We start from the raw sequence: 20,374 nt of genomic DNA, 5'->3' as shown, positions 1-20,374 counted from the left end.
CTGATTTGCAAAAATGTGTTTGACTGAGGGACGGTGTGAGTACTGTGAATATAAGAGCCATTGCGAGAGCAATTAATGTGGATAATGTTTCAGTGACATTTTGAGAAACGTCACTTTCAATACCATTTACAAAGCTAAGAGTTTGGCGTTGTCAAAGTGTCTGAGTTTTCAACGGCCGCAACTGTACCTATTATCTGTTTCAAAATAAAAATCCACCAACACTGCATTCTATCTCGAAAATACAACCGACAACATCGCCAACTTTTATTTTTAGCGTGTTTGCAATTGTCAGAAGGAAGTGATGAAAGTGGGGTTATGAAAGAAAACTGTTGACAGTCGTTTTGGTCGTGCTTCTTATTCTCATTTTATTATTTCTTCGAAGCAGTTAATGAGCGCTCGTTTGAATTTAACGGTTAAAAAAAATGAAACTTATTCTAGGGATTTCTTTTTTCTGCCAACATAATTCAACAGGTGGTGAATTTTTGATTTTTAAACAAATACTAGTTTATTGGCGTTGCTTACGTTGCTTTCAAGTCAGTAATCTTCGTGTGGCCGAAGATTCTATAGTTTTTGAATTTGCTCTCAAAAGCCGGTTTCTCTCCAGCTTTGGAGAAGAAGAAAGGCACGAAGAATGGTTCCAAACTTGGCAGGTTGTATTCTTCCATTGGTCTATCCAATTGTATGATGGCGTTCTTGATGGCTTCAGACAAAGACTCGTCGAAATCAGACTTTCTCGTGTCACATTTTATGAATGTTGAAGCTGAAGCGATCACCACTTTAGGTGAAGAATTTTCTAGGAAGAAGTAATTTACGCAACTTGATGGCGTTGTTAAAGCTCACCAAACAAAATACACTCAAAAAAGTTAACGTCTTCATCTCAACACCTTCACTAGTTCCCAGGTTCCCACACTCTGAGAATAGGTGTGTATTCTCGTATTTTTATATAGACGAAAAGAACTCTTTGGGATCACGTTTGTAAACTAAACTTTGTGTTTTTTTTTGCATTTCAATCCAGTTTTGTCAAGGTACAACAAGTTTCTTCATTCTGGTTATGATCAGAAGACTTGATTGAAAGAGTTTGTAGCGGTAGTGGTCTGATCTCTATTGAATGAAAATTAAATAATCCCCACGAGCTTGGCATTGAAAGTGTCCTCGAAAGACTGTAGACAGGTTGGTCAGGTTGATCCATTGAATCGCAGGACCGTCAGGATTGGTCCAAACGAAATTAAAAGTGCAAATGTGACTCCTTTGAACAAGTAGAATGGACTGTAACGAAAATTGGGGGACCCTTGTAGACGTTTTTCAACAGTTCATTCATAACCCAGATGATTTATTTGAATCTGGCGCCTACTGCAGGTGGTGTTACGATTCTTCTTCGCAAAGAAATCTCTCAGAAGTTAACCGTGACAAAATATTCGACTGCTAAGCACCCTCCAAGAGAAGAAGAACTAGAGTTATTTCTTCTATATCTTCTATGGAAATTCGCGTTTTGAAACAAATTTGTTCAATTGAGTTTTTCAAGGTTGGCATTTCTGATCTTGACATGACGAAAATGAAATGTCAAAATAAACGCCGAAACAAAACGAATTTTAATTTAAATTGTTTCCGTGGAATATACGGGATGATCAAGAAGGACTGTTTAAGTTGGTAACACTGGATCGTATATTAAATCGTATAACAGGAGTAACTTCCGGTTGTTGGTGGCTTGTCATTGTTAATAATATACCTATATCAGATATTTGTCAAATAAACCAATAAAACATATCCAGTTGCAGTGTTATAAATAACCGAATTAAAAAATTTTCTTAATTGTACTGCCAACTTAAACAGTCCTTTTGGATCACCCGGTACAATTGTAAACATTAATCGTTACATTAGACGTGTCTTGGGCAGTTAGACTAGTCTTGATCTCGTATTTCTGGCGGGGTATGGTCTTCGCTCATTCTCAATTTGTTAATAACAATTTGACATTTGTTGCCAACCACGACAAAATTCCCCAAATTATAAAATTATCAATTTTAATCAAAAATGGCTTAAAAGGTGCAAAATAGAAAAAATAGTGTATGATATCTCGTTGATAAGGCATTTTGTAGCGCTTACTCCTTCGTGGCATTCCTGGCAAGCTCGTCACGCTGCAAAATGCAGTGTCGGTCAGTGTATATGTGGTTGCATAACCTACAATGTGTCAATAACCTCTATTTGGAAAAATAATCCAGTGCTCTCGAGTGAAACAAAAAGTTGGGACATGTATAGTGTTTTTCGTTTTAAGGATCTCAAAAAGGTACACAGTTTTATATTTTTTATTAATAATAGCACCTACGGGTACTGATTAAAAAAACAAAGTAAAGAAGACAATCTTTTGGAAATTTTCTTTTTTAACAAATAATAAATTACAAATAAAAAATCAACAAAACAATCGCGCACACATATTTTTATCTGTCAAATAGTTCCGAGAGAGGTACTCTTGACAGCAAATTGTTGAATAAGTAGGAAAATACCAAAGTGAAACCTTCTTCAATGCTGGGCTGCGCGTCAGCGAAAATCTCCCTCCAATTATCGTTCATTACCAGGTTGACGTTATTACCAAGAACTTGATCTCCATCGTACAAATTGTCAAACTTGAACGTGATCCACTCTGGGTCGATGCTGAGACTGCTGTTGACGACTTTCAGATACTTCTTGCCCTTCTTCTCGTACTCTTCAAAATCAAACTGGTGAAAACACTTCAACCGGTCTGGAAAAAAGTACCATGAGCACAACGCCCCAAGCGATGGTTCCTCGCGACCCACCAAAAACAATCGACCCGGTTCCGTTTCCGTACAGCGGCAGCACCATGATGGTCCCGTTGAAAAAATACTCCGTGTCCACCCTGATCTGCGGCGTGGAGCAGCGCATCGTCATCCGGGCCATCTCGAAACTCATCCTACGATTACTTAGCACACCCTGCACCCCCATACTCACTTGACGCTCTCGCAGGCGATGTCCGTGAACCCCGCCAGCTTCATGTTGGTGTAGTTCTGCTGGTAGTGCAGGACTCCGGGCCCCGGCGCGATGGACATGGCGGGGATCTCCAGCGGGTCCAGGCTGGGCAGGCGCACCCTCGGCAGGGGCGTCTTCAGCTGGCGGATGGCGGCAGGAACGGCGGCGGTGAGGCAGCTGTCGAAGTCGGCGGCGCTCGCGTTGCATCGGGTGAAGCTGGGGGCTGGAAGGGTCAATTAGGGGCGACAAACCGCGACGGCGGCGCTTACGGAGCTTGCGGCAGGCGCAGCAGATCGCCGAGAGGAGGCACGCCACCACCAGGTTCTTCATGGCTGTGCTGTCGAAGACCCGCGCGGCTGCGGATCTTCTTTTCTTTTATAGGCGGCGCCGGTGCATGGAACAAAAAAATCGCGCGGAACTGGTCGCACGTTCTACAAATTTACATAGAGATTCGGTTAACGGTCGAAGAGGAGGCCGCTCTCTTTAAGCAGGTCGTGGGTCAACTTGTTTTGGCACGAGATGGTTCCGGTGTTTTGTTGGGAAAAAAATTCGGACAACACCGCAGAAAAAAATATTTGAGTGTGTTGACGCTTTCACTCTTCCACTCTCGATTCGACTAATTGGAACGAAATCAACGCGATTTGTGATTCTGGTCCAACTTGTTGGTACAGGTTTCAACGTTGGACAAATTGTCAGTTGACATGCACGTTTGTGCAGGACGATTTGTACTGAAATGCATCGCTGAGGAAGCTAGAAATGATGCAGTTGTGGAAAGAGCAATAAGAAATAACGAAGAACCGTTTTGTACGATCTCTCGAAGTTGGCCGAGCTCGACGCGATGTAAACATAATCAAAAAAAGAACAAAGCAAAAAATAGGCGATAATGAGTGCCATCGACCTGGTTTTTTAGCACGTTGAGTCATCGGGTTCTCCAGATGTGATTGAATTTATTTCATTGCAAGTTGTACTTAACAATCTAATAGAAACAGATTGTCGGTTAGCGGTGTGGGTTGCATATCTTGACACTTACGATGGCTGACATGGGTGTTCCATGGATGGTAGGTCTGGAAAAGTTACGTTCAAAAAACAAGAACGATTTTTTGGAAACCCAAAAGTAGGCAAGAGCGTCGTTGGATTCTTGAATGAACAACGGATTTTTGGAAATAATTCAAAAATGTGGTGGATCTATAACTTTAACACAGTCAGTATAATACTCAAACGGGTTTCGAAAAGGAGTTCTTTTCGATACCGGTTTCAGGAACATTTAGTTAAATTTTTAATGTTGGCAGTGACTCACAGTGAGTGGTTGCTAGGTGATCACTGCACTTCACGACACTTTAAATTCAAAACTTGCAATTGTTCGTCTAGTTACCAGTGTCACCAACCCATTATCGGGTATTAGCGGGTGGTCATACCCATGCCGTTAAAAATTGACACCAATAGTGCCAATTTTGACAATAAAAGTGCAGCCAGGATGGAGCCAACTCTATTTAATATACTAACTTTAGTTATTTTATCTTCGAAAAAGAGATGTTGCTGTTATTTTGCAACCTCATATTTTTTCGCATCTGAATTTGTTTCTTGGCCAAAAGATGTATTGTATAAGGTTCCCTCTTTTCTACTCTCGTTATGTTGATATCCTTCCTTGTGTTGTAATTATTTCCAATTTTACTCGATTGAGCTTTAAAGTTGGTAATAGGTACACTGGATCAGCTTCCGTTTGTTGACAGCTTGACACTGACAGCCGCATCGTTGACAAGTAACATTTGACATTTCATTCATTTCAGCGCCTTCACTGAATATTTCCAATATATTTAATTTAAATTTAAAATTGTCTTCACGTTGTAGTCTATTTTTAATGATATCTATTGGCTATACCAGCCAACGTCTGTCATTTTTAATGTCCTTGAAAGTACGCAAACTCGCAGCCAAGATAACTCTATAGACTGGTAGACGAACTTATTAGAGAAACGTTTGTTTCAAATTAAGGGGCAAGATAAAAAGTCGGTAGATGTCGCCAGCTTTCGAAGGACTGTCAATACTGACAGTTCAGCGAGTGACAGTGCGGATTGCGGGGAGCGGGATGGCGACTGGCGAGTTCCGTTCCATTTCCGTTCCACCATTAATAATGTTTGAGATGTGTGTTGGACGTTGTGCTATTAACGTAAAATCATTCAAATAAAGAAAAAACATTTAAAATTTAAGGTAAGTAAAAAACGGCTATTTATTTAACTAATTTTGACAATTTCGCATATCTTTTAGAATCAGTATTTTCTCCACTTCTTTTCCTTGCTTCTTTCTCACAAGAAAAAGACAATCTTGTAATTATAAAAGAAAAAATTAATTGTTTAGTTAGTTCCGACTTGTGCTCTGAGCAGCCAACAAAATTGTGAATTTTAGTTCGTTTTATATTTTCTAAAATTTCTAGAAGTGTATTTCTTTTTATCTTTTGTTTAAGATTTTGGACGATGATTGATTCCACTTCCTGTAACAGTTTTATTAAACTGGCAGAAGGAAATGTTAGGTGTCCTCTGCTTCTCAAAATTATGAAGGCGTTGAATGATTCCACCCCATTTCCTACAATTGTTGAAAGACAACAGGAACAATCGACTGATTTATGCCTTCGAGCAATGGCACCGCAAACATATGCAAATGCCTCTTCATTGTCTTCAAACCTAATCATGGTACCATAACTAAGGTCTTGTTCCAAGGCTTGATCTAATTTTAAATCAATCTGGACTTTTGTGAGTTTATAATGGGCTGGCGAATTGTAAGTGAATAATTCACTTGGATCACGAACCAGGGCATCAAGCATGTTTCCTCCGGTTATGTTACTACCCCTAGGTGGTTTAATAAGGGAATAGAGTGACATGAGCCGAAAAATTTGAGCTACTTGTACTGACTCAGGATTATTATTTGCTCCACCACTAGCTCTCAATAAACCAAAAAAATGCTCAAGAGGATCTTGGTTGATTCTTGTGGTCATAAGGTATTTATATCCTAATTCTTCTGTGCAGTACTTTAATAGATTTAAAGTAGTATTAATAGTGGCTTTCAGGCCATCTGCAGTAGAATTGGTTAGGAAAAAATTAGGTTCTGAGCATGACTTCCACAAATCTAAATAAATAAGAAAATCTTCTAGGTCTTGCTGTTGTTCTGAATTTGGTCGTAAAGCGTTTAAACGACTGTTTGAATTCAATATATCAGATACTCTGTTTATACGCATGCAAAACTGTATTGTAGGCTCACAATCTTCAAGTCCAGGTAAATTTTTGTCTTTTAATCTTGATAGGGCATCTGCTGCGGTTCCACTAAATAATTGAAAGGCATAACGAGTTGTCATTTTTTCGTGAAGTTTAGGATTCACATGTTTTCGGCTCAGTTTAGGTGCTAATTTGAATTCGTTTTTTGCATCGAATTCAATCAACTTTTCAAAATGGGACATTTTAACAATGCCTTCAGGCACATGAAATTGTTTTTTCTCAACCAGTCTGTTTCTCAAACATTTTAATAAGTGTGGATAATCGGAACACATTCTTAAAGTCCTTTTGTTGTTACAGGGATGAACACACCATGGCGCTTCTGGATTTCCTGCATCGAAAAACTTCCACATTGCCCTATTCCAGGTAGCGCCATCTGAAGTGACCACATCAATGAACAATCCTGCTGCCTCACATAAAACAGTAGCTTCTAATATCAGCTTGGCCTGAATGCTCCCAGTAACGTTACCTTTGGACAGAAAACAACCAAGAGCTTGCATGTTCTTTCCAGCAAAAGATTGAAACATTATAACGAGCACATGGTCACCTAACTGGTCTTTTTGGCATTCAGGTGTAAATTCACCTAAGTCAACGAAACCCATTACTTCCAAGCAATTTTTGTCAAAATGTTTACTAGGTGTGTGTAATTTTGCATTCATCTACCATTAAAGTGCCGTGACGTTCATATTCTGCCATGTTATTTGTTTTTTCTTTTATCATTTCAAATAATTTAGGTTGAAAACCATAACTGCTATCTATATTTCTTACATATTTAGATAATGTGCTTGGTTATGGTAGTGGAAGTAACATTCTGTTTCTCAAATGTCTGTACAACTTAGGACTTTTAATTTTCATTAAAATGCACGTGTAAATCCAGTCTTTGCTGTACCTCCTTCCCTTTAATGGTCGTCCTACCGACTCAAAACACATTCTCACTACCTGTTGCTGGTTTTCTGGTAATTTTGCGATCAAATCGTTCATGTTCCTCATATTTGCCATTTTTTTCTGTAATTGTATAATTTGTTTTCCTTGACTTTGATGTTTTCTTTTTAAATAGACACAATGCTTGTTTGCTAATTTCCTTTTGACCTTTAATTGCATTTTGTTTTTAGCCAAATTTGCAGCTTTTTTAGCCACATGTTTTCTCAAATAGGCACATGCACTGCATCTATTTGTGTTCTTTCTTTCATTTTCTCCTGTGCAAAAGTGGCTAGCACTTTTACCGGCTCCAGGTCCATTACAAATTCTGATATTATCAATGCTGTAATGATTTGAATAAATTACTTTTTCCGCCAAATATTTGAACCTGCGCAAAACGGTAACAAATGTGGTCGTGATCGTCATCGAATCGGAGGAGCCCTACGTTGTGATTTTCTTTTGGCGGAAAAGGTTCGGAATGCAAACGGTGAGGGTTCCAGTTGGAAGAGTGCCGCAAATAAAATACACATGTGAGGGACGCAAAATACCTTTTATTAAAAATGTCTGTAATAACTTTGATGAAAAAGAAATTGGAACGAATACAAAAGACAGAAATTAAGTTTAACGAAGTACAAGAAATTAACTAGTTGAGTACATCACAAAGATAAACGACAAGATGAATGCAACAATATTTAAAATAACAGAAGAACGGGCACATGACAGACAAAATGACAGTTTAAAGCTTGCAAAACAAGTAAACAAATTATGGTGCAGTTATTACAGACAGGGACGGATGAAAAACCCTCTTCAAAAACCGTATCCCAGGTATTACTCATATTTTACAATTCGATTAATGACAAACAATGTTTAATTTGGAACTACGCGGTCAAGGTACGCCGACGGGAACTTAGAGCTGGAGGTAACAAACTTTCGGCCGCGAGGGGACTCAGATACTCAGAAGGATAATCTGAATCGGCTTGAGACCAGCGACGTTTCTAGATACTCAGGTTAGTAATGAACGTCGGGCTATTTCACCGACCAAGACATAGTGACAAAGCGCCTCGGGGTTGTACGATGAGCTTCCCAAGCCGCTTCGAGCAGAGCTTGCTCCACCTTCCCCAACCAACCGTTTACCGACAAAAACCTAAGATCTCTAGAACCGCGACGGAGGTTTCACGTCAGCATCCCAGAGCCGCATCGAGCAGGACTTAGGTCCGCCTCCGCTAACGGTCGTAACTTAACCGTGGCCTCCCCAGGAATTTACTAGACAACCCCACGACTTCCTGATTGAAACCTAACTCCCATTGTGGCGCACTTACAACATTTTACTTTAACTCTTCCGAAACCTAGCGGTGCTTAACAACAACATAAAGAAAACCCGAGTTTAATTCAATCGAACAACGCGTAACATTAAACGATGCGAAAATTCAACACAAAAAAAGCGCAACATTAAACAATGATCAAATAAACAAAACAAAACGCAACATTAAACAAGGATAACATAAGCAAAAACAACAAACCACAACATTAAACAATGAGGAAATAAAAGAGAACAAAACGTGAAGTTAAATAACGATAAAATAGAACCACATTAAATGGCTCAAATATCAGTAAACAACATAAACCACGAATACAATAATCGCTGGTAATGTTAAACAAAAAGATGGCGGGTCGAGTGCCGTTAAAATAAAATGTTAGTGAAAGAAACAAAATGGACGCTCGCGGTACGGACGACGGCTCCGAATTTCCGAAATTACAAGATTACAAAAAAAATGATCCTCCCGGGAGAAAACTTAGGGATAACGCTTAAAATTAACAAATGGGCGCTTCTTAAAGAAACAGCATGCAACAAAATGAAATCTACAACATACCCTTACCACGTGGTCCTGGTCCCGAAACAAAAAAACAAAACACAAAAAAAAAACAGGCAACGAAAGTGGGATAAATTACCCAGGTGAATAAAAAAAACGCCGGATTCTTCACGGGACACAAAATAGCTACTCGGAACGGTAGTGTAATTGGTTCAGATGTAACTTACAGATTTTTGGAATATTGGATCGCTCTTCGCAAGGTCTGTTCGTTTCGAAAAACCAAACAAAAGTGAGCTACCCCCGTCAACCACCCGCGCGAGCCCGTTTCACCCCCCGCTATCTTTCCGCTCGTAGTGCCTAGTCTAGCCGCTAGTACCTTCACATTTGGCGCGCTGTTGTGGAGGTACCGGAAATTTAAATTTAAATTTTAAACTGGGTCACTACAATGCCTTTCACAAATTCGATGAACTCTTTCAAATCTTGAGGCACAAAATTTGAAGTGCGCATGATACCATTTATAAAAATGTTTATGTTGTGTGTTTTCTTTACTACAATTGCTTTGTCCACTTTTGGGTTTTCACCACTGATGTGACTCACGATAATTGAATCCGTTTTCTTATGAATACCCCATTCAAGAGGTAGCGACAAATGTAATGTATCGAGTTGAGTTTCTAAACAATAATAGAATGTGGACAAAGCATTAGCAAAATTGGAATGACAGGGAATGTTCTGGCTAGTTGACGGGATACAGGGGTTAATCTGGGTTGTTTCTTGATTATTTTTACAACTAGAATAAACAAGGATTTTAAAATGACACTTGGATAGAATAGGAATGTACACACCTTTTATTTTTATTAATATACTGCCTCCGTGGCACAGTATATTGGAAACTGGAAGGTGATGATTGTAAGGAGTAATCATTGGATGTGGACTCTAAATTTGTAGTAGGAACAGCATCTGGTGTTAATAATCTTCGGACAATTTTAAGAGGCTGGGTTAAGGAACAACATTCTTTAATATATTTTTTAGGAAAATGTTTCATGCACACAAAATCTGCCGTTGTTAGCAGTATTCCCGTAGCTCTAATCCATTCCTGGAGTCTATCGGCAGTCTACAAAATGTATATAATGATAAAATTGACTTAAAAGAATGTTTATAATAGCTGTGATTTATCTTTTTTTATCTGAAAAATATGAATGTTGCATAAAATTTACCGAAGGAACCTGAAATATTGAGCGGTCTGTATTCAGGATTTTAATGTATCCACAAATGGAACACTTCTTCATGTTTTCTTTTTAAAAAACGACTAGACAACAACGAAAAATATTTAATTTTAGTTTGGCGGGACGCAACAAAATGACAGCTTGATGACAGTCCTCGGAAAGGTTTCGCCATCTAGTAGATTATATACGAACTGTCATCTGGTTCCAAAATTAAATCACAAAATGGCGGCGAGACGGCGTACCAGTTTATAGAGTTATCTTGCTCGCAGCTAAAATTTGAACGTGTTATTAAAAATGCCTCGCGAAGTAAGACATTTATTAAACTCTCAAATTAGTTATTAATTGTTATTAACTTTATTAACATGCTGCGCTACTAATATCTCTAATAACCTCAATTTTTATATGATGAGATTTTTCACCCTATGTCAAAAGTGTACAATGTTGTCAGCTCTATTTTGGGTGTAAATTGCGGTGTTGTGGTTCTTTGATTCAAAAATAAACTATAGAAGACGATATTTTCATTAATTAGAATGGCATATTTTCGAAGCGGGATTTACAATCCAATTACTGGTTGCCAGTACAGTATAATTTCTTTTTACCGTTAATTTTTACTCTCATTACCTAACATTTTGTCGTGTTACGTCAGATTGCTGTCAGGTAAACCAACAAAACATATACGGTTGCAGAGTTGCCAACAGCCGAATTAAAAAAGAATGGCCAACTCGAACAATCCTTTTAGTCCTTCTTGATCACCTTGTACAATTTTTTTTTTAAACTATTTCTATTGAAGAAAGTAACAAGTATTACTTTAAATACTTCAACACTGTAACTTGAATTGTTACATTTTAGACTTAAACGTCAAATTCCAAATAAAGTCACTAGATATACTGTATAGTGACTTTAATTAATTCCAAAAGGTAACGAGTGGTCTCTATCGGTTGTTCTTTGAAGTCTAAATTATTTCTGTATAGCACGACCTGCTATATTATAGAGTGGTAAACTCCGTACGGTGATAGATTGTACGTTTTTAAATTCTAGTTCCAAAACAAAGCAGTGAAAAATACTAAACTCTCCATTTCAATTGTTTCACGTTATGTAGAAAAATGTTGTATCCTTGCAGATTATTTCCCGTCACACTTCTCTCTGGGTCTGTTTTCTGTCAAAAAACGTACAATCTATCGGAGTACGGAGTATATAAAAGAGAAAGTAGGCTCGATCCTGGTTCCTAGGGGAGTTTTTGAGAGTTAAATTTGCATTGGCAGCCTGGTTGCCACAGACTTTGTGAAGTAAATGCAAGCAAATCTAAATATGTAGTTAATATAATATGTATTTATAATTTATTCTTCACTGTAGAAACATTTTGACAATTTATGTCAATTTGTGTCTGTTTGACAGTTGTATTTCTGACACATGAGTGCAGTTTTTTAACCTAAATTATAAAAGCCCGTTTCAAACTATAAAAATTTAATAAAATCTGACAGAACTTTTTCTGAGAGTTCCCGTTTTTTCTGAAGCCAACCGTACGTGAATCACCCTGCATATGGTGGCTCCCTCTAAAGTGTAGTTTCAATGATCTCCGCAGAGCTCTAGTAAACAAGCCCTTTAGGAGCTTATATTATTCATCTTAAGTTTTTGTCACCGACAATTTTTCTTGTTCAAATGAGATTTTGAAATTGAAGTAAAAAACTCTTTGTTTTTTGCTGCTTTAATTATTATACAGTACTTAATCTTAACTCTAAAATTGTCTAAATCTATTTTTTGCATATCGTAATGAAAGTGGCAGTTTTTTACACGCAAAATCGTACTGAAAGTAGTACTTTTTTACATCATTTTATTCCATCTCCTTGGAGATAATTGTCAAAGCATACCTATTAGCCATTCACGATCTTTTTGGGACCGAGTTGGCTATGACCATCTAGTGATTTTCTTGGCAGTACCTCGGTAATAAGTAAATTCCCTAAAGGAAATTGACACTTTTTGTGTTAGGTTAGGTTGTTTTCAGTTTAGGGTTATATTTTCTGGATAGGTACATTGTTGCCGGATCTCTTAAATCTGGTCTGTCCTTTTTAAATTAAATTAAATCGTTTAATAGATATTTTCTATCGTATTAAAATTATTTTGGCAATTTTGATTATTCCTTTAACGGAAATTTAAATTATTTTAACATACTTAATAAATCATTTAGTTTCTTACGAATATTAAAATAATAAATCTGGCAATGTAGTGGCAAGAAAATATCGAACAGACACTGACAGAAAAAAAAATTGCATCACTGAGTCAGTTAGTCCAACATGAAAAGAAAAAATCATAGCCAACTCGGTCCCAAAAAGATCGTGAATGCCTAATATTTTTTTTCTCAACTTTTTTCGATATGCAAAAAAATAATGTGTATAGTCCATTTTTTAATTGTAGTCCGATGTATCAATTAAAAAGCAGAACAACTGTCATATTGCTATCTCTTTTCAACATAATGTAAACAAACTATTGAATTCTTGTACGTATACTCAATTTCATATAAATGTGCATCTAAGCAAGCCATGAAAATCTGATTTTCTGTTGGTAGTAAAGCTAAAGCTAGTGACTTTAACTTTCAAAGTTGCTTGCTCTGCGCGAACCCGATTTGACTAATTTTTTAGTTTTTGTCCATTTTAACATTGCTGATTTCAAAAGCAATGTTACGTCTTTTTACTGATTAAATTAAGGTAATTCTTATTTGTTTTTGTCTTTGTATTTTTACCAAGTAAAGATTTATTGGACATGACCTTCATAAATGTGACTTTTGTAATGTAACTAAATTAAAGGTGCTTTTACAAATGCACAGCTCACTTGATGAACATTTATATGAAATCAATTATATTGTATTAAGCGTGTCCCACTATGCATCTCGCTTTAGCATGTGCGATTAGAGCAAGACGCGAATTGTACGTTTATTCCACTAGCGACGTCAAATTTTTAGGTTACGTTTTAACCACGTTATTTGTGATAATTTTGTTTAATTTTGCTTGAAATGTCCTCCGTATGATGCCAACGAAAAGCATGTGGACAGATCCTTTTACAGAATTTGTAAATTGCAAAAATAATATTGGAATTGCGCGGAAACTTGCAAGACTGGAAGTTAACAGGTAAGGGGGTAAACTAATTCGTAGAGAGTTGCTTTGTGTTCATGGCGTTGCCGAAACAAAATCTAGGAAGAAAGAAAGACGCTCTAAACGTGGTTGTTTAATGCTGTTTTCAACAATTTTTAACATATCTGACCTATTAGTTGATATGTAAATAGTTATCAAAAGCGTTCTGAAGGGAGCGGTTTTTTGAAAGATAAAATTAAAACGGAGGAGTGAATTTGCAGAAATACCAAGAAAGCACGAAAGAATACAATATCTGTCTCATGTTGCCTAAATAAATTTTCAAATATTGGTAGAACCATACACTGCTGTCAAATGTCGAAAGCAGACGCAGGTCATGTCGACTTCTTGATTCGGACTAAGCTCATCGGACTATAATAAAAAAAATGGACTATACAACACGTTATGAAAGTCTAATTTTTTCACTTATTTGCTTGATTAACTCGGGCTACGCCCTCGTTAATCAATCTGCAAATTCATGAAAAAAGTATGACTTTCATAACTAGTTGTACAAATAACTAATTGTGGCCTGGTGTTTGTTTTTGTCAACGTAGGGAGCTGTCAAATCATATACTATGTCATTTATTCAGCGAACAAACCTTGGTGTGAATTATTTCTTTTCGTTTTTTTAACAACTAACATCAAACGCCCTTTTACCACTTGACCACCACTGTACTTTTCTACTTTCAAAGGTTCGCTCTTCGTAATTTTTCCAACAGTTCATCACAACTCGTTTTTTATTCTAGATATTTGTTTTTAACTGGTACAGTTCTATTTGGACCTTACGTTCACAGTTCAACAACACTAAATTAAAATCTCTCTTTCACTCTAACCAAAAAGAAAAAGTCCTGAACCTGATTTACTTGACAAAAAATAGAAAAAGACTTTGGATCTTGCAAAATATCTTCGACGTATGTTCTCTCTAAACACACCGGAAACACAAATTGGACTTCTCAACTGGTTTCCATTTTGTTTTATTCTTGCCTGCTGCTTATCAAGATGTTTCAGTTTCGCTCACACTTCTTTTAATAATGCAAAATATTTTTCGTTATCTTCACTGCAGCATCTGCACAATCAATCTATTTTTTATCGTAGGTACATATTATTTTATTACCACTATCATTATTATTATTATTAGGTAAGTGTTGTGAGAGCAACTTGGAAGAAGATCATTGAAGCTATTTCCCATCCAGAACTCAATGCAGCACTAAACGCACCTGTTCTAAACATTTCTTATAAATAAAAATAATACAACAAATAACGAACAAAAAATTGCAACTTTTCCTCCTACGCTAAAGGTGAGTCTTCACTCCTCCCCGAAAATCTCCGAGATGGGTACCTTCGCCAGCAGATTGTTAAAAATAGAAAAAAATATCTTCGCGAACGCTTCTTCGTAGCTGGGTTTGACATCGGCGAAAACTTCCGCCCAATTATCGTTCATCACTTGGTTGATGTTGTCACCTAGAGCCTTGTCCCCGTTGAAGAGGTTGTCCAACTTGATCTGGATCAACTTCGGATTCATCACAAGCTTACTGTCGACAACCCTGAAATGTTTTTTGCCCTTCTTTTCGAACTCTTCAAACGTAAACGTGAGGACTTGCTCCAATTCGTCTAAGAGGTGGTCACTAATTAATTAGCAAAATCCAATTAGCACTACGCACCTAACGTGATGACTCCGGGTCCTTTACCATAGATGGGCAACAGAAGAATCTTCCCGCTGATCTCGTACGCGAACTCCAACTTGAGCTGCGGTATCGTGACAGTCATGTTGAGCGTCTTCGCCGCGAAATCCATCCTAATTAATCAGTCCAATTAGTCCCAATTAATCGCAGTTAGTCGTAATTAGTACACTCACGCGGCTGCTGAGCACCGGAGCTTGGTGAAACCCGAGACGAGGACGTCCTTGTAGTTCTGCTCGAAGGCGACGGGTCCTGTTCCGGCGCCGATCCTTAACGCGGGCACCTCCAGGGGTTCCATGTTGGGCAGGCCCACCTCCTTGATTTGCTTGTCGAGCTGTCCGACGGCATTCTCGACGGCGGCGGCCAAGCAGCGCCCAAAGTTGCTTTCTTTGCGATGGCATTTCGTGAAGCTGGAAGCTGATAATCATTTTTTTCAGGACGAGTCGGTCTACTCCGGGATAATAATTTTTTTCAGGACGAGTCGGGACTTACGCAATTTGGCACAGTTCGCGGCGGCCACCGCGCAGATGAAAAAAAATGCCGTGGAGGCGTACATGTCTCGGTGGAAAGTGATTCGTCTGCCGTTTTGTTTTTTCTTATATAGTTGCGAATAAAAGAAAAAATCCGGCAAACCTGTCGGTTGAAAATGTGTGTTGCGGCGGTCCTTGCGTAATCCTTTGCCACTTAATCCGTTAGGTAATATGTGGGTCAGCGCAAAACACGGCGTGTGAGTTAGATTTTTATTTTTTCTTGTGGCATAAATAACTACTTAGAGATTAAATTATAAAAATATACAGTCTATCTCTACTCGGATTGTCTATCTTCGGTACTACGATGCTGGGGCAGTCGCCTACTCCAAGAAGATGTCTTTGAGGGGTACCCTGGTGAAGACCCTGTTGGCCAGGTCCTTGAAGATCAGTCCGAAGCTCTTCTCGTAGCCCTCTCTGACGTCGGTGAAAACCACGTCCCAGTTGTCGTTCATCACTCGGTTGATCTCGTCGCCGAGGCGGTCGTCGCCGTTGAACAGGTTGGCGAAGTGGAACTGCACCTTGTCCGGCCGGAGGGTCACGGTGTAGTTGACGAACTTCAGGAAGGTTCTGCCCTTGCGCTCGAAAGGTTCGCCGTAAAGGGTGTGGTTGATTTTGGTGTTGACTGGAAAATTTCGTCGTTAGAAAGAAACAAGTAAAGGTGGCGAGGGATTGATTGCACCGGACTGGACGTTTCGCATTACCTCTTGGTTTTATCCAACGATTGCTAAATAGTTGAGGATAAATTTCTCCGCGCAAAACTTTGTTAATAAAATTTAAAAAGCAAATATTTAATTTACTATTGGTAACTTATTTACTGTTGGGTTGGTAGCACCATCCGCGCTGATTACCTACTAAATTATTAAAATTTAAAGCGTCGGTGGCGTCCTCGACGATCACACAACTTATTGAACAACTTCTTCCTCTTCATTTGAAAAACAACAACAATTATTTTCGGTGCCCTGTTATTAGGTAGGTGCTCTTACCTTTTTGAATTGTGTTCTTATTTGTTTTATAATAAAATTACTTATTTATTGTGTTGATGAGAATTAATGTTACAAGAATTGCAAATGTGACGAAACGTCCATTTTGTTTAAATTTTTAATTGACATTTCCCGTTGTCTATGGTACTATAGACATAGTGCATGTCACCGAATACCAATCTCCGAGGACAACCAGGAAATACCGATTTTGAGGTTATGAGTACAAAAAATGATTTTTGAATAGTTTGCGACGTCCTGTTCGTTAATTTGAACAAAACATCAAACAATTTTTTTATACCTTGTGAACAAGAGGTCAGTTCAAACTTCATTTCATCACAAAGTCAGCCATTTTGTTGGCTTCTGTCAAAAAATTCAGCATATCAGTTTCTATTTTTGTTACGACGCTTTTTTACAGACCACATTGAATTGAATAATCTTAAGGAATTTTTGAAATATCGATCACTTAATAAATACGGCGAAAATGGTGGTTTGAACCAATCAAAGCATCAGAATAGCACAATCCAGGTAACTCGATTTTTTGTATTCGCTCGCCGTTATGTCAAACATGAAAAACGTCAAAAGAGATTGTTCGCAAGCAGGAAATTGCAATATTTTTTTTATTTACAGCGTGCAAACGTAATTGCAGTAATTGGCAAAATTGGATGGTTGTGACTGATACGTTTAGATCAGAGCTGCCAACTAAAAGAGTGGCAAACAAAAAAAATTGGTTGCGGTTTAGATCAGTGCTGGCAACCGCATCAGACAGAAAGTACCAACGTGACGTGAACGGATAATAATTATTAATAATGAAGTTTATTTTGTATCGGTGATAAAAAAAAGGTGCAAAACAAAAGGACAATGTCATCTCGGGTCTAATCACCTCCGCAAACAAAACCTTCGTCTTCGTCGCTAATCGCCGAGGTCGACCCCGGAGCCCCGATCCGTCCGGAAAACAACCCAAGACAATCGCGAATCGCTCCGTTACGCAACTGTTCTTGACATTACATTGTGCAAGCGCCGCTGTCGCGGCTAATGGCGGTTTCACACTCACCCAAAGTGACGTTGCAAGGTCCCTCGCCGTATATCGGCAACAGCAACACTCGTCCCTTCATGTCGTAATCGGCCTCAAGACGCAACATGGGCGTGACTGACTCGGCGTACAAGATGTTCTCGTCCAGGCGGGCCCTAACAAACGCAAACTCGCTCTTAGCATTTCGTAAATCGACCGGGCCGTGTTACGTTACTTGTGTTTCGACACTATCGAGCCGGTCAGGCCGTGCAGCTTGACGTTCTTGAAGTTTTGCTGGACGTTGACGGGGCCGGAGCCCTCGCCGATTATCAGCGACGAGATGAGGAGCGGCTCGAACGAGTCCAGGCCGAGCTCGGGGGCGCCTGAAAATACAACCGCACGTTAAAAATTGCGGCCTGGATGCCGTGACATCAGCTCAATTCGGTCGCAATTCACCGCCGTCACTTCGGTCCTCGTTGTCGCCTGTGGCGCCCCCAGGTCATAAACCGAAATAATTTATTGTTGTTGCATAGCTTGATGGTTTACTGCAGTTTAATGTGTCACAGATTTCGTTTAATTTCATTTCTGATTTTCTTCCAAGTGTAGGTAATTAGTAAATTAATTAACACATTAGTAAACAGAAACAATAATTAATTAAGAAACACGTGATGTCCGTTTCGGGTTAAATCAAAAGTGGTTTTTAATTTGAATCTTGTACTTGAAACGTTTTCCAAAATGTAAACATATAGTAAACTAAATTTAAAGAAAAAACAGAAGACGAACTTTTAAGCGGAAAAAAATCTGTGATCAGCTCTTTTGACAGAAACAAGTGAAAAACAAATTTTTGGAATTACGACATTTGACCAAAATCTGTTCATGATGTAATGTTTGCTAAATTATTAAAATGGAAAATTATGCAAGTGTTAATTTAATGATAATAAAGTTTATTTTAATTTCAGTTGAACCAAGTGTTACTGTGACCTTGGTTGATATTTTTTTAGAATCTCTAAGGAAAAAATTGAATTTGTTTTTCCGGCCTGGATGCCGCACCCTTTTTTTACTATCATTATTATTTATTGTAAGAATAAATAGGAAAAATATGTCAGCAAGAATGATAAATAATATGGAACTATAAAATAGAATTCATTGTAGAATTTTGGTTCACACTGTATATGTGTTCCATTTAAAAATGTATTTTGTGGAACTAGACCAATATAAAATGAAAATAAAGAAACTTTGCGAAGTAGTTGGATAATTAAAAAAAAAAAAAATTTAAAATGTCCGCAGCAAAAATTAACACGAACTTTGCTATTTCATACAAAACACTCTGTGTATTCTTACGTTTTTAAAATTGAAAGAAAGTTTTGGTTGCGACGAAAACTCTGACGATATAAAAAATTAGAATGAAATTTTATTTTTAAATCAATTTTGAAAAAAACCATCATTGGGGCAAAAATAAGCGTCCACTGTGTATATTGAATACTTCCAGATGTCAACAGTGTCATTTGCTGCAAAATGTAAACACAATTTGGACTCACCTGTATGTAATTTGTGTCCTTACTATTTTTATTTATGAGACGCCCTATATATTAAAAGGTGAAAATTAATTACAAAGAAAATGTACAGAATATCAATAGAAAAATTAAATATTCATGAGAGGATCTTCAATTGATTTTGTTATTCTAGTTCTAAATTTAAAAAATTATTTGTAATAATAAATAAATCCGGCCTCGATGCCGTGTCTCCTTTTTTGATAATAATAATTTAATGATTTTAAATAATATATGTAGCATATTTCAATCGTTAATGATAATGCAAAAGCACTATTTTTAATACGTATTATCATTTATTTTACTATTTATTCTTATTACATATTATTATTTTCAATATTTTATCTTTATTAATTATATCCTCATTCTATTAAAAAAATCAAAAATCTTTAAGCAACAATTTTTTTGTTGATTTGGATGTTGTGAATTTTCAAATTATTGTTTTCAACCAAAAAACATTTTTGAAAAATTTCTATTTTCAAAATCTTCCAGAAATTTTCTTTGATAACCAATTTTATTTTTTCGTAGCAAAATATAGAAAAAAATGTCTCAAAGAAATTTGAAAATATGTAATCGTAACACGAGAAACAAACTTGCAAAAAAATTTTGAAAAACACTGAAAATATTCTTAGGACATTAAATACATAACTTAACAAAATAATTAAATTAATTTAAAAAAAAAAATTTAATGTGATTATATTTTGATCGTATTTTTTCATACCTCTGGGATGGTCCAAATAAAAAACAAATGAAAGATGTAAAAAAAAAAATTCAAAAATTTACCGTTTTTCAGACTCCTGATGGCACCTTCGATGTTCACAACGAGACAATCATCGAAATGTGGGTCACTTTTGTGGCATCTTTTAAAACTGCTAGCTAAAAACATGAATAGAAAAAAATAATATGAGACAAAATATGAACAAAACAAAAAAAAATACACAAACAAATAAAATAGTTATTTTTACTTACCGCTCCGTTCGAAATTGGTCGTTTCTGTTAAATTTTGTTCTGATTTTTGTTTTTTTTGTTTTGATATACATAATTGTCACCAGTTTTCGAAAGAAAGTAAAAAACACAGAGTGGTACTTACGCAATTTGGCCGCGCGTGTCGTAAAGCTTGCGACAACCGCCGCCAAGAAAAGGAAAACGTTGACACCAAAACGGACCATAGTTCACACGGTGGATATCTTATTAGTTAATAGTGCAAGTGAACGTGGTTTTGACGTCGGACGCGGCACCTTCGGATAGCCCGGTCGAGGGGGAAATCGTTGAGATATGTTCCACTTTGACTCTTTTATACCGAAATATTTGCG

At 37.4% G+C, this 20,374-nt stretch overlaps 3 protein-coding genes across 3 annotated transcripts; all 3 read right to left on the bottom strand.

The window, feature by feature from the left end:
• Window positions 1-2,284: 2,284 nt before the first annotated feature.
• LOC138130032 (protein takeout-like) lies at window positions 2,285-3,723 on the bottom strand. Its single transcript, XM_069046400.1, has 4 exons — window positions 3,249-3,723; window positions 2,962-3,202; window positions 2,790-2,923; window positions 2,285-2,734 (listed from the first exon to the last, which is right to left on the bottom strand). The coding sequence occupies exons 1-4, from the start codon at window positions 3,307-3,309 to the stop codon at window positions 2,433-2,435; spliced, it is 738 nt and encodes a 245-aa protein (XP_068902501.1). The 5' UTR covers window positions 3,310-3,723; the 3' UTR covers window positions 2,285-2,432.
• A 10,711-nt stretch (window positions 3,724-14,434) lies between these two features.
• Window positions 14,435-15,644, bottom strand: LOC138130029 (protein takeout-like). Its single transcript, XM_069046398.1, has 4 exons — window positions 15,485-15,644; window positions 15,169-15,409; window positions 14,975-15,108; window positions 14,435-14,924 (listed from the first exon to the last, which is right to left on the bottom strand). The coding sequence occupies exons 1-4, from the start codon at window positions 15,546-15,548 to the stop codon at window positions 14,620-14,622; spliced, it is 744 nt and encodes a 247-aa protein (XP_068902499.1). The 5' UTR covers window positions 15,549-15,644; the 3' UTR covers window positions 14,435-14,619.
• Window positions 15,645-15,718: 74 nt separating this feature from the next.
• LOC138130028 (protein takeout-like) lies at window positions 15,719-20,342 on the bottom strand. Its single transcript, XM_069046397.1, has 5 exons — window positions 20,152-20,342; window positions 19,845-19,937; window positions 17,747-17,894; window positions 17,554-17,687; window positions 15,719-16,144 (listed from the first exon to the last, which is right to left on the bottom strand). The coding sequence occupies exons 1-5, from the start codon at window positions 20,228-20,230 to the stop codon at window positions 15,843-15,845; spliced, it is 756 nt and encodes a 251-aa protein (XP_068902498.1). The 5' UTR covers window positions 20,231-20,342; the 3' UTR covers window positions 15,719-15,842.
• Between the last annotated feature and the right edge of the window lie 32 nt (window positions 20,343-20,374).

This window comes from Tenebrio molitor, chromosome 4 (assembly GCF_963966145.1).
Source record: "Tenebrio molitor chromosome 4, icTenMoli1.1, whole genome shotgun sequence".
In the NCBI taxonomy this organism is placed as follows: domain Eukaryota; kingdom Metazoa; phylum Arthropoda; class Insecta; order Coleoptera; family Tenebrionidae; genus Tenebrio; species Tenebrio molitor.
The sequence above is the reverse complement of the archived record's forward strand: the minus strand, read 5'-3'. Positions and strand labels throughout refer to the sequence as shown.

Coding starts and splice junctions, on each gene's coding strand:
- LOC138130032 (XM_069046400.1), bottom strand. CDS start 3,309: ATGAAGAACCTGGTGGTGGCGTGCCTCCTCTCGGCGATCTGCTGCGCC. Junction 2,924..2,961: donor ATCGCCTGCGAGAGCGTCAA/GTGAGTATGGGG, acceptor AAGTAATCGTAG/GATGAGTTTCGAGATGGCCC. Junction 2,735..2,789: donor AACCGGGTCGATTGTTTTTG/GTGGGTCGCGAG, acceptor ACTTTTTTCCAG/ACCGGTTGAAGTGTTTTCAC.
- LOC138130029 (XM_069046398.1), bottom strand. CDS start 15,548: ATGTACGCCTCCACGGCATTTTTTTTCATCTGCGCGGTGGCCGCCGCG. Junction 15,410..15,484: donor CGCGAACTGTGCCAAATTGC/GTAAGTCCCGAC, acceptor AATGATTATCAG/CTTCCAGCTTCACGAAATGC. Junction 14,925..14,974: donor ACCCGGAGTCATCACGTTAG/GTGCGTAGTGCT, acceptor ACCACCTCTTAG/ACGAATTGGAGCAAGTCCTC.
- LOC138130028 (XM_069046397.1), bottom strand. CDS start 20,230: ATGGTCCGTTTTGGTGTCAACGTTTTCCTTTTCTTGGCGGCGGTTGTC. Junction 17,895..19,844: donor CATCAGGAGTCTGAAAAACG/GTAAATTTTTGA, acceptor TTGTATTTTCAG/GCGCCCCCGAGCTCGGCCTG. Junction 16,145..17,553: donor ACCTTGCAACGTCACTTTGG/GTGAGTGTGAAA, acceptor GAAATTTTCCAG/TCAACACCAAAATCAACCAC.